The sequence below is a fragment of the Maniola hyperantus genome, chromosome 1 (genome assembly GCF_902806685.2).
Source record: "Maniola hyperantus chromosome 1, iAphHyp1.2, whole genome shotgun sequence".
Classification (NCBI taxonomy): domain Eukaryota; kingdom Metazoa; phylum Arthropoda; class Insecta; order Lepidoptera; family Nymphalidae; genus Maniola; species Maniola hyperantus.
The window spans coordinates 9,572,578-9,592,251 of NC_048536.1; the positions used below are offsets into that span (position 1 = coordinate 9,572,578).

Sequence of the window (19,674 nt, forward strand, 5' to 3'; positions counted from 1 at the left end):
CTAATTTCACTATATTAATGTTAATATGTATTAATCCTAATCCTACTAATATTATAAATGTGAAAGTGTGGTTGTTTGGATGTTTGTTCCTCAATCACGCAAAAACGGCATAACGGATTTGGATGAAATTAGGAATGGAGATAGATTATACTCTGGATTAACACATAGGCTACTTTTTATCCCGGAAAATCAAAGAGTTCTCGCGGGATTTTGAAAAACGTAAATCCACGCGGACGAAGTCGCGGGCATCAGCTAGTATTTTAATAAAAATCAAATTAGCTTAACAAATATCTAGGTACGTCCTACTACCTATTGCTCTACAAATAAATGCTATCTTATAAGCTATAGGTACTTAACTATAATTTCTTCTAAGTATAATTTATTCTTTATCATACTCTCTTCCGACTATAACATCCAATCTCTCTAATATCTCCAAATATTACAACCATTTTGTCGGCTTTGTAAGATGTCCATAAATATAGTATAGACATTTTTATCGATATATTTGGCTAACATCTCTAATCCCATTAAGTAGTGGGCCTTTCATTCGGCCCCTATAAATAACTAGTCAAGATTTAATTTAATTGAAACACGCCATGAAATGCAACTCTTAACGAAGATAAATAGAAATTTGATTAAAACTCTTGATGTTAACTGATGTCGGTATGTATTAATCATGGATGTAAGTTATTTATTGTAATTTCTAAACTAAATCCAGCAAGAGCAAATTAAAGCATCCTGTTTTTTTATATGTTAACTAGCTGATGCCCGCGACTTCATCCGCGTTAATAATTGATATAGATTTTGACAATCCCGCAGGAATTCTTAGATTTTCCGGTATAAAAAGTAGCCTATGTCTCTCTACCCACTGACACTACTTGCCAATAGCGCACGGCGGCAGTGCAGCTTGACGGCAACTGCACGCCACGATGAAGGATGCAAAGAAAGCGTGCGTACGCGTAACGCGTGTATGATTTTTAGCCAAGTCATATAATACTTAGGTAATCTAAGAATTTTGCTAAACTAGGAATTTAGAAATTTTAGATATTTTCATATTTTCTTACTCGGACAGCCGAGCCGATGACAGCATATTATTTATACAATACCGATACGGGTGGTCTTGGAGTAGCCAGAAATAATAACAATATTATGCTTCGCCGATTATATTCTTCGCGGTCTTCGAATTAGGAACAAAAATGAGTTAACCAAGCACACACTAAAAATACTCTCGCCCGAGTTTTACATTTATTATTTCGCAAACAGATGTGTTTTAACATCTGTACCTACCAAGTACCAACAGATGTTTGTGTTTGATTACATTAAAAGTATCTAACAGGATTAAAAAATGTATAGATGAAATATAGATTGCTGCTTGGTAAGATGAAACGTTTTGTAAAATTCAAGTTAAAAATAATGGCATGCCTATAGTTTATTTGTACTTGCTATAGTTAAGTGTGAGTCCGATTTTAGGAATGATTTATGCTAGACCGTGCCGGGCCCGACCCGTGCCGCGTCCGAGGCACCAGATTGGGAATTTGTATGAGGTCACATCAGACCGTGCGTTGTCCGAGTCATCCGAGCCCTGTTCGTGTCTCCTCTGTGTTACATTTCTTCATACAAAATTGCAATCCGTGGATCGTCCGCGCGTCGTACGTGCCTGACGTGGCACGGCTCGGGCTCGGCACGGTCTAGCATAAATCATCCCTTAGTCGGTTATCGATTTATTTCAAACGATGGGCGGTTTGTGTCGATATCATCAACACGGTTGTGGCCAGTTGGCTGATTATATTCCGGCCTAACTTCCCGATGTGTGCCAAGTGTCATATATATATTTATGGGCAAGCGCATGTTCATTTGTTGGATTGGGCCGGCGTCTTTGGAAGACGGAATTGTAGTCCTGCAGCAGCTGCTCATCAATCATTTAAGTAATCCAAGACCAATAACCATTTGCCTTATACTTGTAGTTTTAGTGATTTAGTATTTTTCAAAGCCGCAATGTATAGCGTACAAAACTCGGGGTCAGTGCTCCGCCTACGACGCCCATTGACCCCGGGATACCCATCGTTCGTCGTCTAGCGTCAGTCACGTTTTAAAAAATACAGGAGTTTTTTATTTGTTTATTTCGCGTTTTTTGTGGAATGTTATCAGTAATCATCAGTAACTACTGTCACTTAACTTCGTTTTTGCTAGCGTTCTAATACCATCCTTTATATTATATACCACTATTCTTAGGCAGGTTTTAATATCAAATAACCCTCTTTAATGTCCTACAAACCTAACTTTCTCTTCAATTCTCACTATAGAAGGCAAGGCACTCACTTTAGTATGTCCTTGCTTAATCAATAATGTGATAGGCTAGTGCCACCCGCATAATATATATACCTACCGAACCGTTAACATACTTAACGTACTAGGATATAAATTGCTAGGCTAGTAGATGCCTATTCTACTAAATCTATCTTAGAGATATCTAGTTAAGTAAGTGTAGGAATTGGGATAAAATATAATATAATATAGGAAGCGCGTTCCATTTCACACCGTAGATGTGAGTTATAAGAAAATCTAACAGGTATGGTGAAAATTGTGAAATAATAGGTAGGTAGGTATGTTATGGTATGTTGCGGTGCTAATGTGAAAATTTCTTTTCCGGTATAAAAATATTACATCCCACGTCTGTAGGATCATCCTAGGATCTCAATGCCTTTCATCAAAATAGGCTCAAAGCAGCGGCAGATATACATATAGGTATGGACATAGTCCGTAAAAAATGACTCTTCACGCGCTATTTTTACTCTATGGGTTATAATATGTCAAATCAAAAGTACAGTTCTTACAGATGAACTCTCAGAATAAATATCCAGGTAAACTGTACTTTTGACATGACAATTGACACAAAAAGTTAAAATGGTTCGTGAGGAGTAATATTTTACGAGTTATACTTAGTTCAATATTTATACCCTTCGGTATACTCCATCATCACTACACAAGTACCATCACTACACAAGTACACAAAAATATTAAAATAATCTGTTTTCCACTTCATACTATATCATTATAATGCACTTTCGTTACCTACTTTAATTATAATAATTATTTGTTCTACCTACCACGGTCCACGACTCTGGAAACAATATCAGAATGGCATCCTCCCTGACCTCTTGTCATTTATTTCGTTATCGAATTCTCTATTTCCAAGAATGCTTCTTTTGATTGTTACGAAATTATAAAGACCTTAATAAATATCTTGTGTTGTCTTATCGATCTATACTTAAAGAGTAACTGGACGATTTCTATTTATTAATCTATTTTGTTAATATTTTAGTCTCATAAAAGTTATTTATGCTAATTATGGTAGGTACCTATTGGTTTCTGCTAAACGCTAATACTCGAGAGTGCGGCTTTTACCTTGTATTTAAAATATAAATTTGTATTTGGAAATAAAAATACCCAATTATTTTTATTTCCAAATACAAAGCTTGCAAAATTAATTATTTTCAAACAGAAGATCCGATGTCTCGTGATGTCATCTTCGTCTGAGCCCTTAATTTTTTTTTCGTCTGAGCTCCTTTGAGAATGAATAATAAAAAGTAAACTATACTAGCGGCACGCTATGATGGCCGGTTTGACGTTTGTCCGCTCATGAAGTTCCGTATTAATTGATAACGACTTTGAAGGAAATAATTGTATTACTTTATTGACGATAGTGATGTGCAGAGATTCATAAATTTTATCGAATGTAGTTTTAGGTTTAGGACTCAAAATTTATTTATTAAATTGATTTCTTAAATGTATACAAGTGTAGAAAAATCAGTTTGCACCATTTAAGGGGTGAATGTACTTGTGAATATGAACAATTTTCACTATGTGGACAAACCTCTGAAATCGCAAAAAAATATCAATAAATTTTTAAAAATGGAATCTAATACGATCGTCACATAGGATCGCTGGCTAGCACAACTACTACCTCCGGCAAACTCGCGTCAATGCTCAATGCAAAACAAAGCAGTTTCGAATTGACGTTGCTTCGAAAAGTATAAACTGTCAGTGCAATGCGATTGTGATATAGTTTTGACCTGGCTTTGGATTTCAAATATTGATACTGCATTACTGTTGACCCTTGCTCGTTAATTTGGACTCTGTTCAAGCCCTTTGTTGTGGATTTCGTCGATATGACCGAACGTACGCAGAGAACTGTTCTAAATAGTCAGACACGTGAGTTCCTAATACGCCTTCGTAACTATTTCGATCGTGAAGCTCAAAATGGAGGGCCAATTTTACCTATAACGTCAGTGGTTGAACGCGTAGCTGATGCGCTTAATATTGGACAACGAACTGTTAGACGGATAACTAAAAAAAATATGGCGAGACTGGCACAGAAGAAAATAAACTTCACACACCAAAAAAGAGAAAACGAGCAAAACCAGTCGTAGGCATCGATAGCTTTGATGCCGATGCTATCCGAAGACATGTTTACGGCTACTATTTACAGAAGGAGTATCCAACAAGAAAAAAGTTGGTGCATTCACTGAAGGAAGCTGGATTATTCTTCGGTGGGGAAAGTTCTTTAACGAAGATTTTGAAGACCATTGGATTTCGATACAAAAAATGTAACAAACGCAAAATATTGATGGAAAGATTTGATATAGCGATGGCAAGGTATACTTTTTTACGGCAAGTGAAAGAAATCAAAAATTGGCAAAATGTTGTGTTCTTGGATGAAACATGGCTTAATGCTAACCATACTGTAGGCCGTTCTTGGAACGATGACACAGCAGCATCTACTTCCAAAGTTCCTGTAGGAAAAGGATCGCGACTTATAATTTGTCACGCCGGAACCATCAACGGGTTTGTCGAAGGTTCTCTCATGGCTTTTGCGTCAAAAACCACTGGAGACTATCATGAAGACATGAATGGAGAAAAGTTTACTGAATGGTTTACCTCAATGTTGTGTAGCCTCCCTGAACCATCTATTATAATTATGGACAACGCCCCATACCACTCGATGCAAATTGACAAGCCACCTGCCCAATCCCAAAAGAAAGCTGATATCGTCGCATGGCTTCGTAAAATGGCGTAGATGCAAACATGAATATGTTAAAAGCGGAATTAGTACGTCTTTTAAAAGAAAACAAACCAACCAAGATCCGATACGTCATTGACGAAATAGCATTAGAACATGGGCACAGAGTTATACGGTTACCGCCTTACCATTGTGAGTATAATGCGATTGAGTTGGTGTGGGCTCAAATTAAGGGATATGCTGCAAGACACAATACAGAACCCCCATTTACCACAAAAAAAATGCTAAAATTATTAGAAGAAGCTTGTGAACATGTGACTAAAGGAGACTGGGAAAAGGTTGTGAATAGAACTGTTAAATTAATAAGGGAAGATTATGAAAGAGATGTGAAAATAGATAATATTATAGAAAACGAACATATAATTATTAATGTATGTGATGATAGCAGTGACGACAGTGAAAATAGTAGTATGGACGAATCTGATTAATTATGGCCTTTTGTGGCACCTTTTTCGGTATCTTTTGTATTCATATGTTTCTTGTGTGCATATAAAGTATGTATATTCATTTTCGTTCAAATATTCAGTTCGTTCAAATAAATTAAATAAACATATACATTTTTGTTTTATTAAACCTATTTAATCAGGTACAAAAACAAAACTTAATTGTTTTTTGTTCGAGAATAAATTGACATTCCACATCACTATTGTAATGTGTCAAACCGGCCATCATAGCGTGCCGCTAGTTTAGTCGGGCTAACGTCGAATAAACACGTGAGTACAGCCGGGACAGATATTATTTATAATCAAAATCACTCACGGTAGTTTAAACGCTAAAATAAAAAGTAACTAAATCTATTAAAATTTTACGGGTATGAAGTATTTTTTTCCAGATTATTTAAAACGCTACTCTATCAAGATTTCTTTTCTTGGTATTTAACTTACTTATAATAAAAATATCCTCAACTTATAGGAACTGACTTTATTCCATTTAGACAATACTTAATAAATACAAAGCAATGTCGCTAACACTTACTTGGTAAATACTTAGATGTGATGTACCTACTTACCTACCTACCTATTTCTAAAATGTCCATAATCAGTATTTACAGGAAGATTTTATAGTCAAAAACATAGCTACATACCTATTTTTTTGTAACATTTCCCAGGTAAGCATTTTCACCTTAGTCGCTCACGTTTCTAATTTAGCTACCCTCATTTATGGGTTGGATAGGGGCAGACCCTCCCGTCAAACCATAAAAGAGGGTGTGCCACTCATCATCATCATTTAAATGTCCGGGTTAAATATAACAGTCATAACTCATAAGTTAGAACTTTAATGTAGTGATAATGTTTATGGTTTTTGTTGAAATTATTACAAAAATACGAAAAATCATTTAAACGCAAAAAGACAAAGTATAAAAATGATTCTTAGCAGAGCGTGGTTTCGATCCACGGACCTCTGGGTTATGGGCCCAGCACGCTTCCACTGCGCCACTCTGCTACGATAAAGTTGTACGAAATAGTACAACGCTCGTTCTATTATGGAAGAAAATAAGGACTTTCAGATTTTCTACTAAGAAAAAGTTTTTCTATGTAAAAATAAAGGCAGGACTAAATCTATTATTTTCCACAGGGAGCATTAGAAAAGGGACAGCAATACGATTAAACCTGTCATTTTAATGCATATTATGAACACTATTGAATGAATTAGCCACGATAATTACCTAAAAGACCTTAAATGACTATAGTACGCATTGATGTTGGAATCCCCCATAGTACGCGACAGGTTGAAATGGCAATCGTTGAGGGAACGCCCCGCACACCCGCACAGCCGCCGCGCTAACTCGGTGCGGACGTGAGCGCGGTTGACGTGCGGGGGTGCGGGATGTCCCCCCGCCTCATACCCCGATAGCCATCTCAACCTGTCGCGGACTGTAGTTACGTAATAATAAAACGTAATAATTATGACAAGATAAATGAGAATAACAATTTATTCCTAAGTTGTACGTTAGTACTTATCTGCAAGCATCAACTTTCTATAAAATAAATAAATACGTACCTGCTATCAACGCACAATATCAAAGAAAGTAGGGAACATTAGCAAATAATTGCTCATTCAAGTAACGATTCACTTGCCGACTACGCAGAACTTTCAACCGGGACGCGTTATTTATAGTTACAGAGACACCTAATTACAAGAAGCAATTAAGATTGCCGACAGGAAGATATTAGGTAGGTACCCCGTAAGTACCTATTGTTCATGCATAATGTAGGTATATGCCATTGAAATATCTCTTGAAATTCATAGACGGTTCACTGTTTTCGCTTCCCCAACAATCCCTAGGTTCTTTGATAACATTCCTCGAGAAATAACGGAATTGCCAAAATGGGCTCCAGTCCAATCGTCCAAGGTACTACATTTTCCCAACCTCTCCTTCTTCAACACGTGTCCTAGCCATTATAATGCCATAAATAAAAGAGCCATAATTCTCTCATTTTCCAGTAAAAACTAAACGTACATAATTTATTGCATTATTATCATAATCTAAGTATAGAAGAGAAGCCAGCACGCGTAACAAATAACTGCATATAATAGATAAGAATAAAATATTATGTTGTAGAACTAGTATAATGTCTAGTAAGTTATTGTTACAATAAATATAATAACAATGTTTAAGGACATCTTTTATCTTTGTTCTATCTTTTGATATGAACTATGAATACCAATCTTAGGAGTCGTGGGTTCAATTTCTGTTTTTATTGGTTGAAGAAATTATCTCTAAATAATGCTGTACAAGTGTGAAATGATGCAAAGTTGTTAATCGCTATCGCAATCCGCTTTATTATGGAACTATATTAACTCTTGTATACATAATATATTCGGTAATAAATTAAATTATTTTTTAATTTTTAGTGTTTGTGTATTGAAGTCGGTTTTTATTTTTTGTAAAAAAATTCAATAAACGAAAATAAACTCCACCAGGGAATATCGTGCACCTACCTATTACGAGTACACTCATGTACGCTCGTGGATTAATTTGTATTGTATATGTTACTAGGAATCGTACATGGTTATAATGTAAATGGTGATTGGCGATGCAACAGCGTGTTCGCGCGGTTCTGATGCGTGAGACAATTTTTATTTGGCTTACATCATAGACCCTTTAACATAATGCCCGTCACGTTCTTGGGTACACCTTTGGAAATTGCCGCAGCTACTTAGATGTCTCAATTGTTCCACAAATTCTCATATTTTTTTGTGAAGACTCCAAGCCCAATTCCTAATTCAACATCACGTTTGTTAAGCGGTAAACCATGTCAACCGGTGATCATATTACATGCATCAGAATTATAAGCAATTGCGTACATAGATGAGGAGCAGCAAGTCCATATTCATGCTGTCAAGTAGGTAAAAAGATCGCTGGACAATAGTAAAGAGGATATGTCTGTTCATGAGTACTCCACTGCCCTACAGCGCGCAAAGCAAAGGTTGGCTGACCAACCAGTAGCCAATAGTAGAGCAGACACCCCAGTCATCATTTTTGCTAGACATCACGGACTCTAGAATATGGCAACTCTGCTGCTGCACTTGCCACACACGCATGAGAGCTTACGAAAGTAGCTATCTTCTCTAGATAACGAAAAACTGGATCACTATAAGTGAAATAGAGTAACATAACAGTGTCATTATTTATCAGTGAAGAGGCATTATTTCACCCAAATTTAGATAAAATAGGAAGTGTATGTATGTAACCTATGTAATTGTAAAATGAAAGCTTTATGCTTTCTGTTGTGGCAAATAATTATTGTTGTAGAATTGATAAGACGTCTCAAAGCGATAAGTTCCAACTGAGAATGAAATGAAAATATTTTGTTAAAAAAGATACCTATCATTATCATCAATCGATATACGTCCACCGCTGGACATAGGAAGGTCTCTTGTAGGGACTTCCACACGCCACGGTCTTGCACCGCCGAATCCAGCGGCTCCCTGCGACTCGTTTGATATCGTCTGCCCACCTACTCCTACAGTCCGCGACGGGTCGAGATGGCAATCGGGGTATGAGGCCTATCATATGAAAAGGTTTTTCACATGATTTTTCAGATGCTATCTGTAAAATAGTTCATCTCTAGTTCTCGGACAGTAAAAAAATAAATGTAAAAGAAATTATTACTCAAGGAGCGCCCCAGGCGCCTTGCGTGAATATAAGTCAAAAGCCAGTAATTTAATCAATAAGAATTCTAATATAAATTACAAAATAATAGCAACGGCTGTGTAGTTATTACTAAACAATGGAGGTTAATATCAAAGCGCGCCGCTTCCGTTGATTTATCGTTTTCCGCCATTGGGTCCTTTGTTTTCATCCTGAGTCGTTGATCGTTTACTTGTTCCTTAAATTGATCAAGAGTCCCTTGTCTTGCCACTAATAGCAGTATCATTGTAAGCCAAGTTTTATTTAAATCTTAAAAGTTAAAAACCAAGCCGTGTTCCGTGTTCTAAAAATTTCAAATTCTATCTACCTGCTTATAGGGCTAACCATTGATAACGGTCCCATGCTATATTCCGTGGGGCTAAATATTGTTAGCCCTATACTATAAGTAGGTACAGTACGCGGCAGAAAGTAATGTACACCGACATTAGAAGGAGATAGCAGATTTGTAGAGCGTTGTCCCTGTCATTGAGACCGACAAAACGTCATATAGATATGAGTGACAGAGATAACGCTCTACAAAGCCGAAATGTCATTCTAAAGGCCGATGTACCTACATACATTACTTTCTGCCGCGTACTGTAGATGTTTGTTTTTATTTGTCGTAACTCGCAAATCGCAATTTATGAATGATAGAGAAAAGCTCACCTAGAAATACATAGACAAGACATAGGGAGAAATGAGTATGTTTTTATCGACAATATTTCGTTGACACGGTTTTGTTGTTTTAATAAATATTGTGCCACAGTGCCGCCTGCAGAGCGCGCAGCCGACGACCTATTGCTGTTGCTACCATGAGAACAATAATAACCAACATCCGTAATTTTTACATCTGCCTACATTATTGCATTTGATTTAATACCTTTTAAGTTTCACCCCCTCGCTTGCGTGATCACACCTATACCGCTATACTATTTATAGGTAGGTACTTCTGATAATAATGCGATCATCCCTATTAATGTCTATTGTCACGCAGAGCAAGTCACTGATAATATCATGCTCATAAAATATGCATGCTGCAATGCTACTTGTAGGTACTCCAGGTCGGACCTTTTGCAGAGAAACAGTTGGTTTCCTTCATCCTATCTCTGACAAAAACTACATAAGTAGGTAGGTACATACGTACATGTAGCAAGTAATGACTGTGGTGATGATGCATTGTTGGCAGATTATGTTTAATGTGTTGTCCTATGTGGTGCTAATATAACCAGAGATACTGACAGGTCTAAAAGTGCTGCTGTTTCTTTTCCAATATTGTGTTCCCAATGTGGAAAATGAAGTTTAGTTTCGACAAACAAAATTTGAAGAAGAGTACAAATAGTTATTACTTCTTCTTTCCCTCTTGCAAATATCATGTATTTTCAACAGGTTTAAATTGCATCTCTTCTCATAAAGCAGTCTCATACATAAATATAGGTAGAATTTTATGTAAGTGTTTTAAGAAAGATAGCGAGCGAGGAGCGAGCAACTTTTTAAAATCCTAATTTAAAAATCCTAAATATTCTTTCGAAGTCAATATGTTTACTACAGATTGCATCTATCTGTACGGACATTTGGTTTATTGTAAACGCATAGAAACCAGCTGTTCGATGAAATTTGATTCAATTATCTAATGGGGCATGTGCCACCGCCACGTTACAGCTCAATGTATCTCAATAGAGCTTTTAAGTTGTATGTTTTAGAGTTCCTTCGTACAAAACCAGAAACACTTTAATGATATTTCTGTTCATTTCGGCCCGGTATCTGGTTTAATTTTCATACACATCAGTTAAATTAGAAATTGTGTAAGCTAGCATACTAGTAACTGAAAAACAGGCAGATGGACACACTTTCGCGTTGATAATATAATTAAGTATGGCTATACAAATATTAAAGTGTATTAAATATACGATTTGAGTTTGAAGAATCAACGTCCAGCCACGGCCATTATTAAAAGATTTTATACGAAACCCTTACTTTAGTCGTGAATATGTCTGAATGACAAGATCGGCGTTTTTGCCGTATCTCCCTTGGCACGGGCGCGGGTCGCCGCGTCTCATACATGGAAGCGTCGGCAGGTGCTATACTCTACACGTGTGCACCACGTCATCTGCTTTAGTCCTCTATTGTTGATGTATCTTACATTTATTGCAATGTTTAGTTACGTTGATCCAAGCCAGCATGCTACATTCAAGTTGCAAGCAGCATCTATAAATATTTTTGTCTTGGAAAAAATTGGCCTCTTGCGGTATTTTTAAAAACCTAAAACCACGCGGATGAAGCCGCGGGTAAATGCTATTTACTAAATAGCTATACATGTAATATTTTTAATAAGTTGAGTACAGCATTGAAGTACAATGTTCGTATCATCTGGCCTGCAAATGGCGCCGTTATCTGTGGCGGCGCCGGCGCCTGCGCAGCTTTGTGACGTCATTGTACTATAATTGGTACCATGAGAGCAGAGGAGTCTGGAAATCCTCCATACACAAAGATTTATAATCTTCGTCCACTTTAGCGTGTAACATTTTGCATCTGAGAGGATTAATGCCTCCTTCATTAAGAGTTACGCACACTTTAATTCCGTTTGCCGTGGAGTGTTGCAGACCCTTAGTAAAAAAAATCTTACCTACGAGATAAATATTATCTCGTAGGTAAGGATCTAAGGAAAGACAAAAAGCGGGCTAATTTTTACACAAAGAATTTGCGTGCTTATTCAGAGCTGAAATGTAGTCAGTTTTTGGTACCATTTAACATGGCCATTAAGGCGACCATGCCTTGTACCACAATTACGTTAATTAGCTATAGTATTTTACTGTAACATTTTCAATAACATTTTCAGTAAAGTTAGTTAGTTAAGAAATGAATAATTTAAAAAAATCATCTTGTTCGATACTTGCAATGTGCCAAATATTTCATCTCAAAAGAAAATGCAGGAAGGTAACATAAAAACGAAAATAAACTACGTGCAGACCACTGCAGACGCTTAGCGCATGCTTCATGTTTGAATGGGTTTGGATCGCCTCCCACTGATGCCCATTGTGACCCTTATGAGCCCTACAAGCAAGCTTATAAAGGGATAGCACTGTGTAGGCAGGTAAGGGCGAGCTGGCCGGTGGTCGTTCGCCGTAAATATCTGCCGCGTGCCTTTCTCAAGCGCACGTATACCCATCTCTACAATACATCTTGCCTTTTATGTATTCATTGTTGATACAATTTCAACAAGAATACGGTCGTAAAAGCTTTTATTTAGATAACGATTCTCGATTCCATTGAGAATAATGGTAATAATAACATCATACTAGAATAACTAAATTATAGAAAATACATAGATAGTAGGTAGGTACAAGTATCTAGTGTGATTATGAAGGCTTTCATGTATTGTATATAGTTAAAAAACCGGCCAAGTGCGAGTCAGGCTCGCGCAACGAGGGTTTCGTAATTCAGTCGTATTTTTTCGACATTTTGCATGATAACTCAAAAACTATGGTGCAGAAAAATAAATAAAAACCAGTTTTAGAATGCACAGATGAAGATCTTTCAAATGATACCCCACTTGATATAGTTATCTTAATTCGAAAATTGAAAATACTAATTATTATTAGTTTATGACCACAATTTTTTTTGTGTGTGATGTAACCACAAATTCACGGTTTTCAGATTTTCCCCCTAATGCCAGCAATAAGACCTACCTTCCTACCTGACCTGTCAATGGAAAGTACCCTATACGTTTTCTTGACGGACACGACGCACAGACAACGCACAGTGATCCTATAAGGATCCTTTTTCCTTTTGAGGTACGGAACCCTAACAAAATCATAAAATCTACTAAATCCTTACTAAGTTACTACCCATGTTATAAAATGCGAAAGTGTGTTTGTTGGTTATTGGTTTTGCTTTGTCCTCCAACGCGCAGGAACAACGGATTGGTGCGTGAATTTTGGCTGACACAGGTAGGTAAATCAAAGAGTTTCCACGAAATTCAACGCCGGTGAAGTAACGGGCATCAGCTAGTACCTAATAGTATAAATGTTTTTTTGTTACTTACCAAAAAATACATTTTTTGCAGAAGGAAGGAGCGGCGCAAGCGCACGTGTTTCGTAGCAAGGCGTTCAAGAAAGCGCGAGCCTGTCAGTGGTGCCATCTGCCTGTTCAGAACCAAGGTAGCTGTTGCAGAGGTACGTGTCTATAACTATGTAGTTCTTAAAATAAAATACATACATAGTATCGTCATAGTTACTAGTGGTTCATCGCGAACTAAGACGTCATTCGTACCTATTGGCAAAGGGAATTTTTTACTAGAAAAAGTGTACCTAAGTATTACAACCGGCCAAGTGCGAGTCAGGCTCGCACAACGAGGGTTCTTTACCACACTCGTATTTTAGAATGCACAGGTGAAGACCTTTCATATGATACCCACTTGATATCTTACTTCGAAAATTGAAAAATAGAATTGTAGAATAAGATAAGTAGTGTACAATAAGGCTGACATACATAAATATAAAAGCCCGATAATAAAAGATTTTAAAAAAAAAAAACAGTTCATGACCACAATTTTTTTTGTGTCATGTACCCACAAATTCACTGTTTTCAGATTTGTGCCCGAATGTCTGCTTATAAGACCTACCTACCTGCCAAATTTCATGATTCTAGGTCAACGGGAAGTACCCTGTAGGTTTCTTGACAGACAACAAAGTGATCCTTTAAGGGTCCGTTTTTCCTTTTGGGGTACGGAACCCTAAAAATTTAATTTCTTTTGGCATTTCGACTTGTATCTCTATCGAATGTCCGCCCAGTGCCATTAGCAGCGAGGCTGTTGTCATTTGTCAAGTGTTAATATATATCCTCTGTCATCTGACATCTCTATACCACAATTCACATCCGAATGAAGCGGAAAGTGATTGGGCCGTGAGTGTTCTAAAACATAACGCCACTGAATTTCCCACGCTGCTTCAGCGGTGAAGCACAGATCTAACCGAACGCCCGTCGCGGATGGCTACCGTGCGCTTTAACCACGCTTTAGTTATACTTAAGTAAAAGTGAATGTGTGGGAACTCAGAATGACAACCTAACAAAGTGATATCGGTCCACATCCACTCCTGTTTGTCACAAAAATGTCTCAGCTCGGTACAAAAACGGGCAATGGGATGGGCGTTAAAATTTTACAAGATGTAGAAATTACTCAACAATTCCTCAACATCGCGAGGCAATTGGTAAAAGTAGGGAGATTTTCAATGCCAGCTGTCGGTAAACAATCATAAGCAGACAAATAATGAACAATGAAAGTACAAGTACTTAGGTGACTTCCTGATGTACTAGAGCTTGTAGGGCGAGAAATGTAGAGCATGAGCAAGCTCTTGACAATTAAGTAATTTGATATTATTGTCATCAGAGTGCTCTTTGTAAAAGTGTTTTTTAGGTATTAAAATGTTTCACCGCATTTCACGGATCTGACATTCAAAGGTCGTTGACTACGAAATGCTAGAACTCCCAGCCCAGACTCATTTAGTTGAATGTCACGTCGATACTTCAGATTTTATTAAAATGCCTGTCTGTTGACGACCTGTAACTTATCGGAATGTATTCTGTTATCTTTCGCTATAATTTTATTATGCGCAGAGGATCCCTACTCTCTACTCTACTACCTACTCTATTCTCTACAAGTGCTAGAAACAATATGAAATAATCACAATAATTATTTTGTATTATAATTTTTCCATTTTTCTTATTGCGATTTATCACATATGGCGAATTGCCACTTTATTACGAATGCTTTGAGCTTAAGTACCAAAATATACTACTATAAATTTTATTTGTTTCAGTTTGCAAATATGTCTGCCACACTGGTTGCGAAAGCAAGGTAAGTTTTTTTATTTATTTCAAATCCGACACCTCGAAATGTTATGTAGCGCCATCTGTGCTAAGCCGAGCTTATTTCTTTTTCTTGCGTCGACCATGTGCGCATACGCATCCTTATTCCTTTCTGATTTATGGTGCATCTGCTAGATGGCGTTGAACATTTAAGAAATGGAGTGTAGTACAAATGTTTCGGCTTATGCTCGCGACTTCGTCCGCGTGGACTTCAACTTATAGGTTCTTCCTGAGCCGCTCCCTCAATTTTGAGGATCGTGGCTCCCCTTACATGCAATCTTTGCTACGATGTTTTAAATTTCTCTCTGTGTCTTGCCGCGTAGATTGCATCACAGATATCTGTGTCAACCGCGTCTTTTATTGGGCATTGGGTCTGACCAACATCTCGGGATACGTCCGCGGGGTCTCTTTCCTTCGATCTTCCCAGTGACCATGAGTTTTTCAATATTGCTCGCGTTTTTTCTTGCGATGTGACTGAAGTACGAGGGTCCTCCGCAGACTGATGTTAGATAGCCTCATTTTTATTTCTAGTTTGTTAAGTATTGAGACGTTGGTTCTGTGTTCAGTCCACGATATGTTGAGCATGCGTCGTCAACACCACATCTAGAGAGTCCATGTCTTAGCTGCGTAAAGAAATAGGTAAGTTAGGGTAGTAACATTATTTACCTACAAAAGAAATAATAATGCATTAATGAATGATCCTAAAGGCTAACTCAAGTAAATCATGCCTCGTAGAGTTATCTACAGGCCCATATCTATATTATGTATGTTAAAGCGGTCTCATATCTCATTTTCACATGTATTTTTTACCAGATTAAATTATCTTCCTCTTTTTTCATTTTCGGTGATACTTATACATTGGCTCGAAATTAATTCCGGTTAATCTTATCAGATTTATCGACTTCACATTAATCAAAGTCGCCGGATCCACGGTACCAGCAACGTGTTGTGTGAGTGCTCCGCGAATTGAGAATACCTTAACAACGAACATCCGAAGACAGTAAATATTGATTTAAGTATTCAGCTATACGAACGAGTATTTGCATTGACTTTTACAATATTTTCGAAATCAATAAAACTTTTACATACTTTCCTCCGACGACAACTTAATTTTTATAAATTACGTGAAGATGAAAATAAAATGCCCATACATTTTTCAATGCAGAAAGTTCCTATTACAAAAAAATATGTAGGTAGTACATAATGAAAAGTTAATGTAAAATCTTTACAATATTCGTGTTTTCGTATTTTTGATAGGTGATGATAAGCAATTTCGCACTTTTTTGGCTATTAACTTTGGTGCCCTGCGGCGCAGTCCATTCATTTTATCTGTAAAAAAAAAAAGCAAAAACACTTCGATCGCGTTCGATTTAAGTAACATCGGGTCTGATAAATATAATGGCAAAACGCAAGCCCAGCGTAAAGGTTTATATTCTTTTGTGATTATTTATTGCAGTACATATTATTTTATCAAGAAATAAGTGTAAAACACAATGCTCGCATGTCGTCCTCCTACACTCCGTGTAAAATTTATGAGTTTTTTACGACCCAGTTTCCATTTAAAAAGCGGGTAACGGACTAAACGATGTTCGTGATTTCAAACTATCAATAAGTACAAAAATATTATGTTCGGGAACCATCATAATCGAAACGCAGCTCCTAAAGTTTGATGGACAAACTTTTAATGTGCAAGTATTGTATATTTATCCTAATTGGAAATATGCAACTTTCTTCCGTTTACCAGACAAGGTAAACTTCCTGTAAACTATTAAAGAAAAGTAACCGTTATCTTAATATGCTGAAACTGCGAAAGTATATTATCAACTAGTGCTTACTGTTTAGACAGTGCTTACAATATATTTGCATTTATCAGTCTTTAGTGCTAGGTCTTCACACTTCACAGCTTAGTAAGTTACTAAAACCCATAAGGAAAAGTGCTGGCTGATAAAGTGCTCTCAATTTTCATAAGCTTCTTTAAAGCTCAAAATTGTATACACCTATACATGTTTAGCATTTTATGTAATTTACAAACAATGAAAAACAGGTAAATATACATAGCAGTGGTAATTATTTTATTACTTTTTTATTTAGAAATCGTTATTGTACACATCCAAAATGTAAATATACACGAAAGCAGTAAAAGATACAGAAGGACCTATAGCTACAGACGGGTGCAAAGGTGGTCTTATGGCTAAAGCAATCTAAGCAAGGTAGGTACAATAATAATAACTAAAATCTGTATACCTACTTACGCTGTGCCCGTGACATTTTCTGATGCTTTACCAAAGTTGACCGTCTCATTTGAAATGCTAATTTGGCCTTTGGGTCTCGAAATATTCCAAGTTCAACGAAAGTCAACCTAAGCCCCGGCGGGGCATTAGGTACTTATTTTTGCTAAAATTTCCTGCTCTTGCTGTCAAGTTCAATATTTGGAATATCAGAACCAACAGCTTTGCCAATATAAGAAGTCTAAAACGGACTTGTGAATTATTTTTATTGATGACAGAGAACTCTGATCCGAAGTAAAACCTAGTAGACAATAGTCTATAGGAGTCATTTGTTCTCATTAGTAGGTTAAAGGTTAACGTTATAAGTAGGTACATAATTAAACGCCCTAATAATACCTATGCCTGCCTGCGACACTCTTTAGCATTAAGGTTTTTTCAAGTTTTGTAGGCTTCTGCGCAGGCTGCGCAGACTGGATATTGCAAGCCGTCTCTATTTACAAACTTAGAATTAGATGCAAGGTAAGTTATGAAAAAAAGCTATTTTTAACCGACTTGCAAAACAACAGAGGATGTTTCCGTGGTGGTCCCATAAAAAATTAAAGTTTAATAAACATAAATTGGATTAATTGACTGGCAGTAGTCATTCGTTAGCTATCTATTGTATTCTGCTGTAGGGAAAAAAACCATCAGTAGCTTTTACCTCGAAGCATTTCAATAGACGGATCGTTGACTTCGTCTCTATGGCTACTTAACGGCACTCTCTCATATCGCTCAGTGACACTAGTAAATATATGCTTTACATTTATCTTTGTAAACAGCTTTATTTGCTTTATAATAATAACATCATTCGCGTAAGTTCAGGGTTTTTCGTGGAAATTTCTTGATTTTCCGGGATGTAAAGTAGCCCATATCCATTTTCGGGATGCTTTTCTGGCAAGAAATATTATTGTACATCGACCCTTAGGGCGCCCTTCAAATTTGCCGCAAAGTGGCCGCACGGAGGCAGCGCGGCTCGCGCTGCTTTGAATGAGATTTCGGCTCTGTCGTCGGTCTCGATGACAGAGACAACGCTCTACGGAGCCGCTATCTATTTCTAAAGGTTGATGTACCTGCAATATTTCCTACCGGGTAATGAACCAAAATATAGAATGCCCGACCTCTTTCGGTATGGATTTAGGTGCTTTTATAAATGCCATTGTTCTTCCCCGGGATGCTAGCTATCTCGGTGTCTTTCACCAAAATCGGATGGGCTGTGAAAAGTTAGTAGACAGACAGACACACATTTATAATATTAGTATGGATTCCCATTTCCCAGATAAGAGTAGCTCGAGTGTTCCCAAAAGCGTAACTTACAAAATGCTTAGATATTAAAATGTATGCAGTTGCGTTTGAGCAATAAGTTATCAGTTGCTCCAATACTATTGTGAGTCATCGCTGGAATACGCCGTGTGGGAAGACTGGGAGCTTCGGGCTAGCACTAGAGCGTCCAGATTCCTAGGCTTTTTGGGACACAGGTTAAACATAGTACGTTTACAAAAGTACATACTAAATTTTATCCGTCCTAAAGCGGCCTAAAACTGTGAAAAAATTGGATCCGAAGTTCGTGATTTTGATTAAAACGGTACAACAGCTTTTTGCTCCTCCTGTAAATTTTTATTTCTTGCATTACTCCATTATTCGTGTTTGTCTCCAAAATGAAACCTTGGGTTACAATGCTTATCATTTGGGTACCTACAATACAACAATGTAACAGCTGATTTCATTATAATTTTTTGAAACTGTACATTTTTCAGGATTATTATTTTAATTTCTGATTATAGTAATTTCTACTTAGATTGAGAATAAAACTTTCGTGATATACTAAATAACTAAACTTTAAGAATTCGCAACATTTGGACACGAAAATAGTGGGGAACTTCCTAAAAATCCAAAGAAACATGGTAACTTTAATACATCAACTAGTAGTGAGTAGTGACTGAAGTAGCGTGCGGGTGCGAAATGATAATGAAAAGCGCCGCGCTCTCTCTATGCTCTAAAATGTAGATCTACATATATCTATAGGTATCTATACCTACCTACCTAGTAGGTAACTGGGAAATGCTTCCAAACTGTATTTCAAATAGTGACTAATGAACATCAGTACTTAAGTATTTTGATATGTGCAATATTGAGAGATATGTAAATAATATTTCATTGAAATAGAACCAATACCTACTTACTAGGTACCTACTTGAATTATTGTAATAAGTTGTAAGTTTTTTATTAAATTATAGCTTAAAAGCGTAGACAAAGAGTATAAAAAGCCAGTGCGAGTCAGACTCGCGCACCGAGCGAGGGTTCCGCACTACAGTCGTATTTATTGGAAA

The 19,674-nt window shown here is 37.0% G+C and overlaps 1 protein-coding gene, 1 long non-coding RNA gene and 1 other non-coding gene across 5 annotated transcripts in view; 2 read left to right on the forward strand and 1 right to left on the reverse strand.

The window, feature by feature from the left end:
- by (focal adhesion protein tensin) overlaps positions 1-19,674 on the forward strand; it is a 168,902-nt gene that overhangs the window by 34,258 nt on the left and 114,970 nt on the right. For all 3 annotated transcript variants that reach the window (XM_069501307.1, XM_069501311.1, XM_034973427.2), the window contains exons 2-3: positions 13,279-13,387; positions 15,032-15,069. In XM_069501307.1, the coding sequence (XP_069357408.1) occupies positions 13,279-13,387; positions 15,032-15,069 (147 nt within the window). The remainder of the gene's footprint in view (positions 1-13,278; positions 13,388-15,031; positions 15,070-19,674) is intronic.
- Positions 3,592-5,581, forward strand: LOC138402983 (uncharacterized). The gene is made up of 2 exons (XR_011237292.1): positions 3,592-3,810; positions 5,403-5,581. It is a non-coding gene; the product is annotated as an uncharacterized lncRNA (long non-coding RNA).
- On the reverse strand, positions 6,452-6,523 carry TRNAM-CAU (transfer RNA methionine (anticodon CAU)). Its single transcript has one exon. It is a non-coding gene; the product is annotated as a tRNA-Met (tRNA).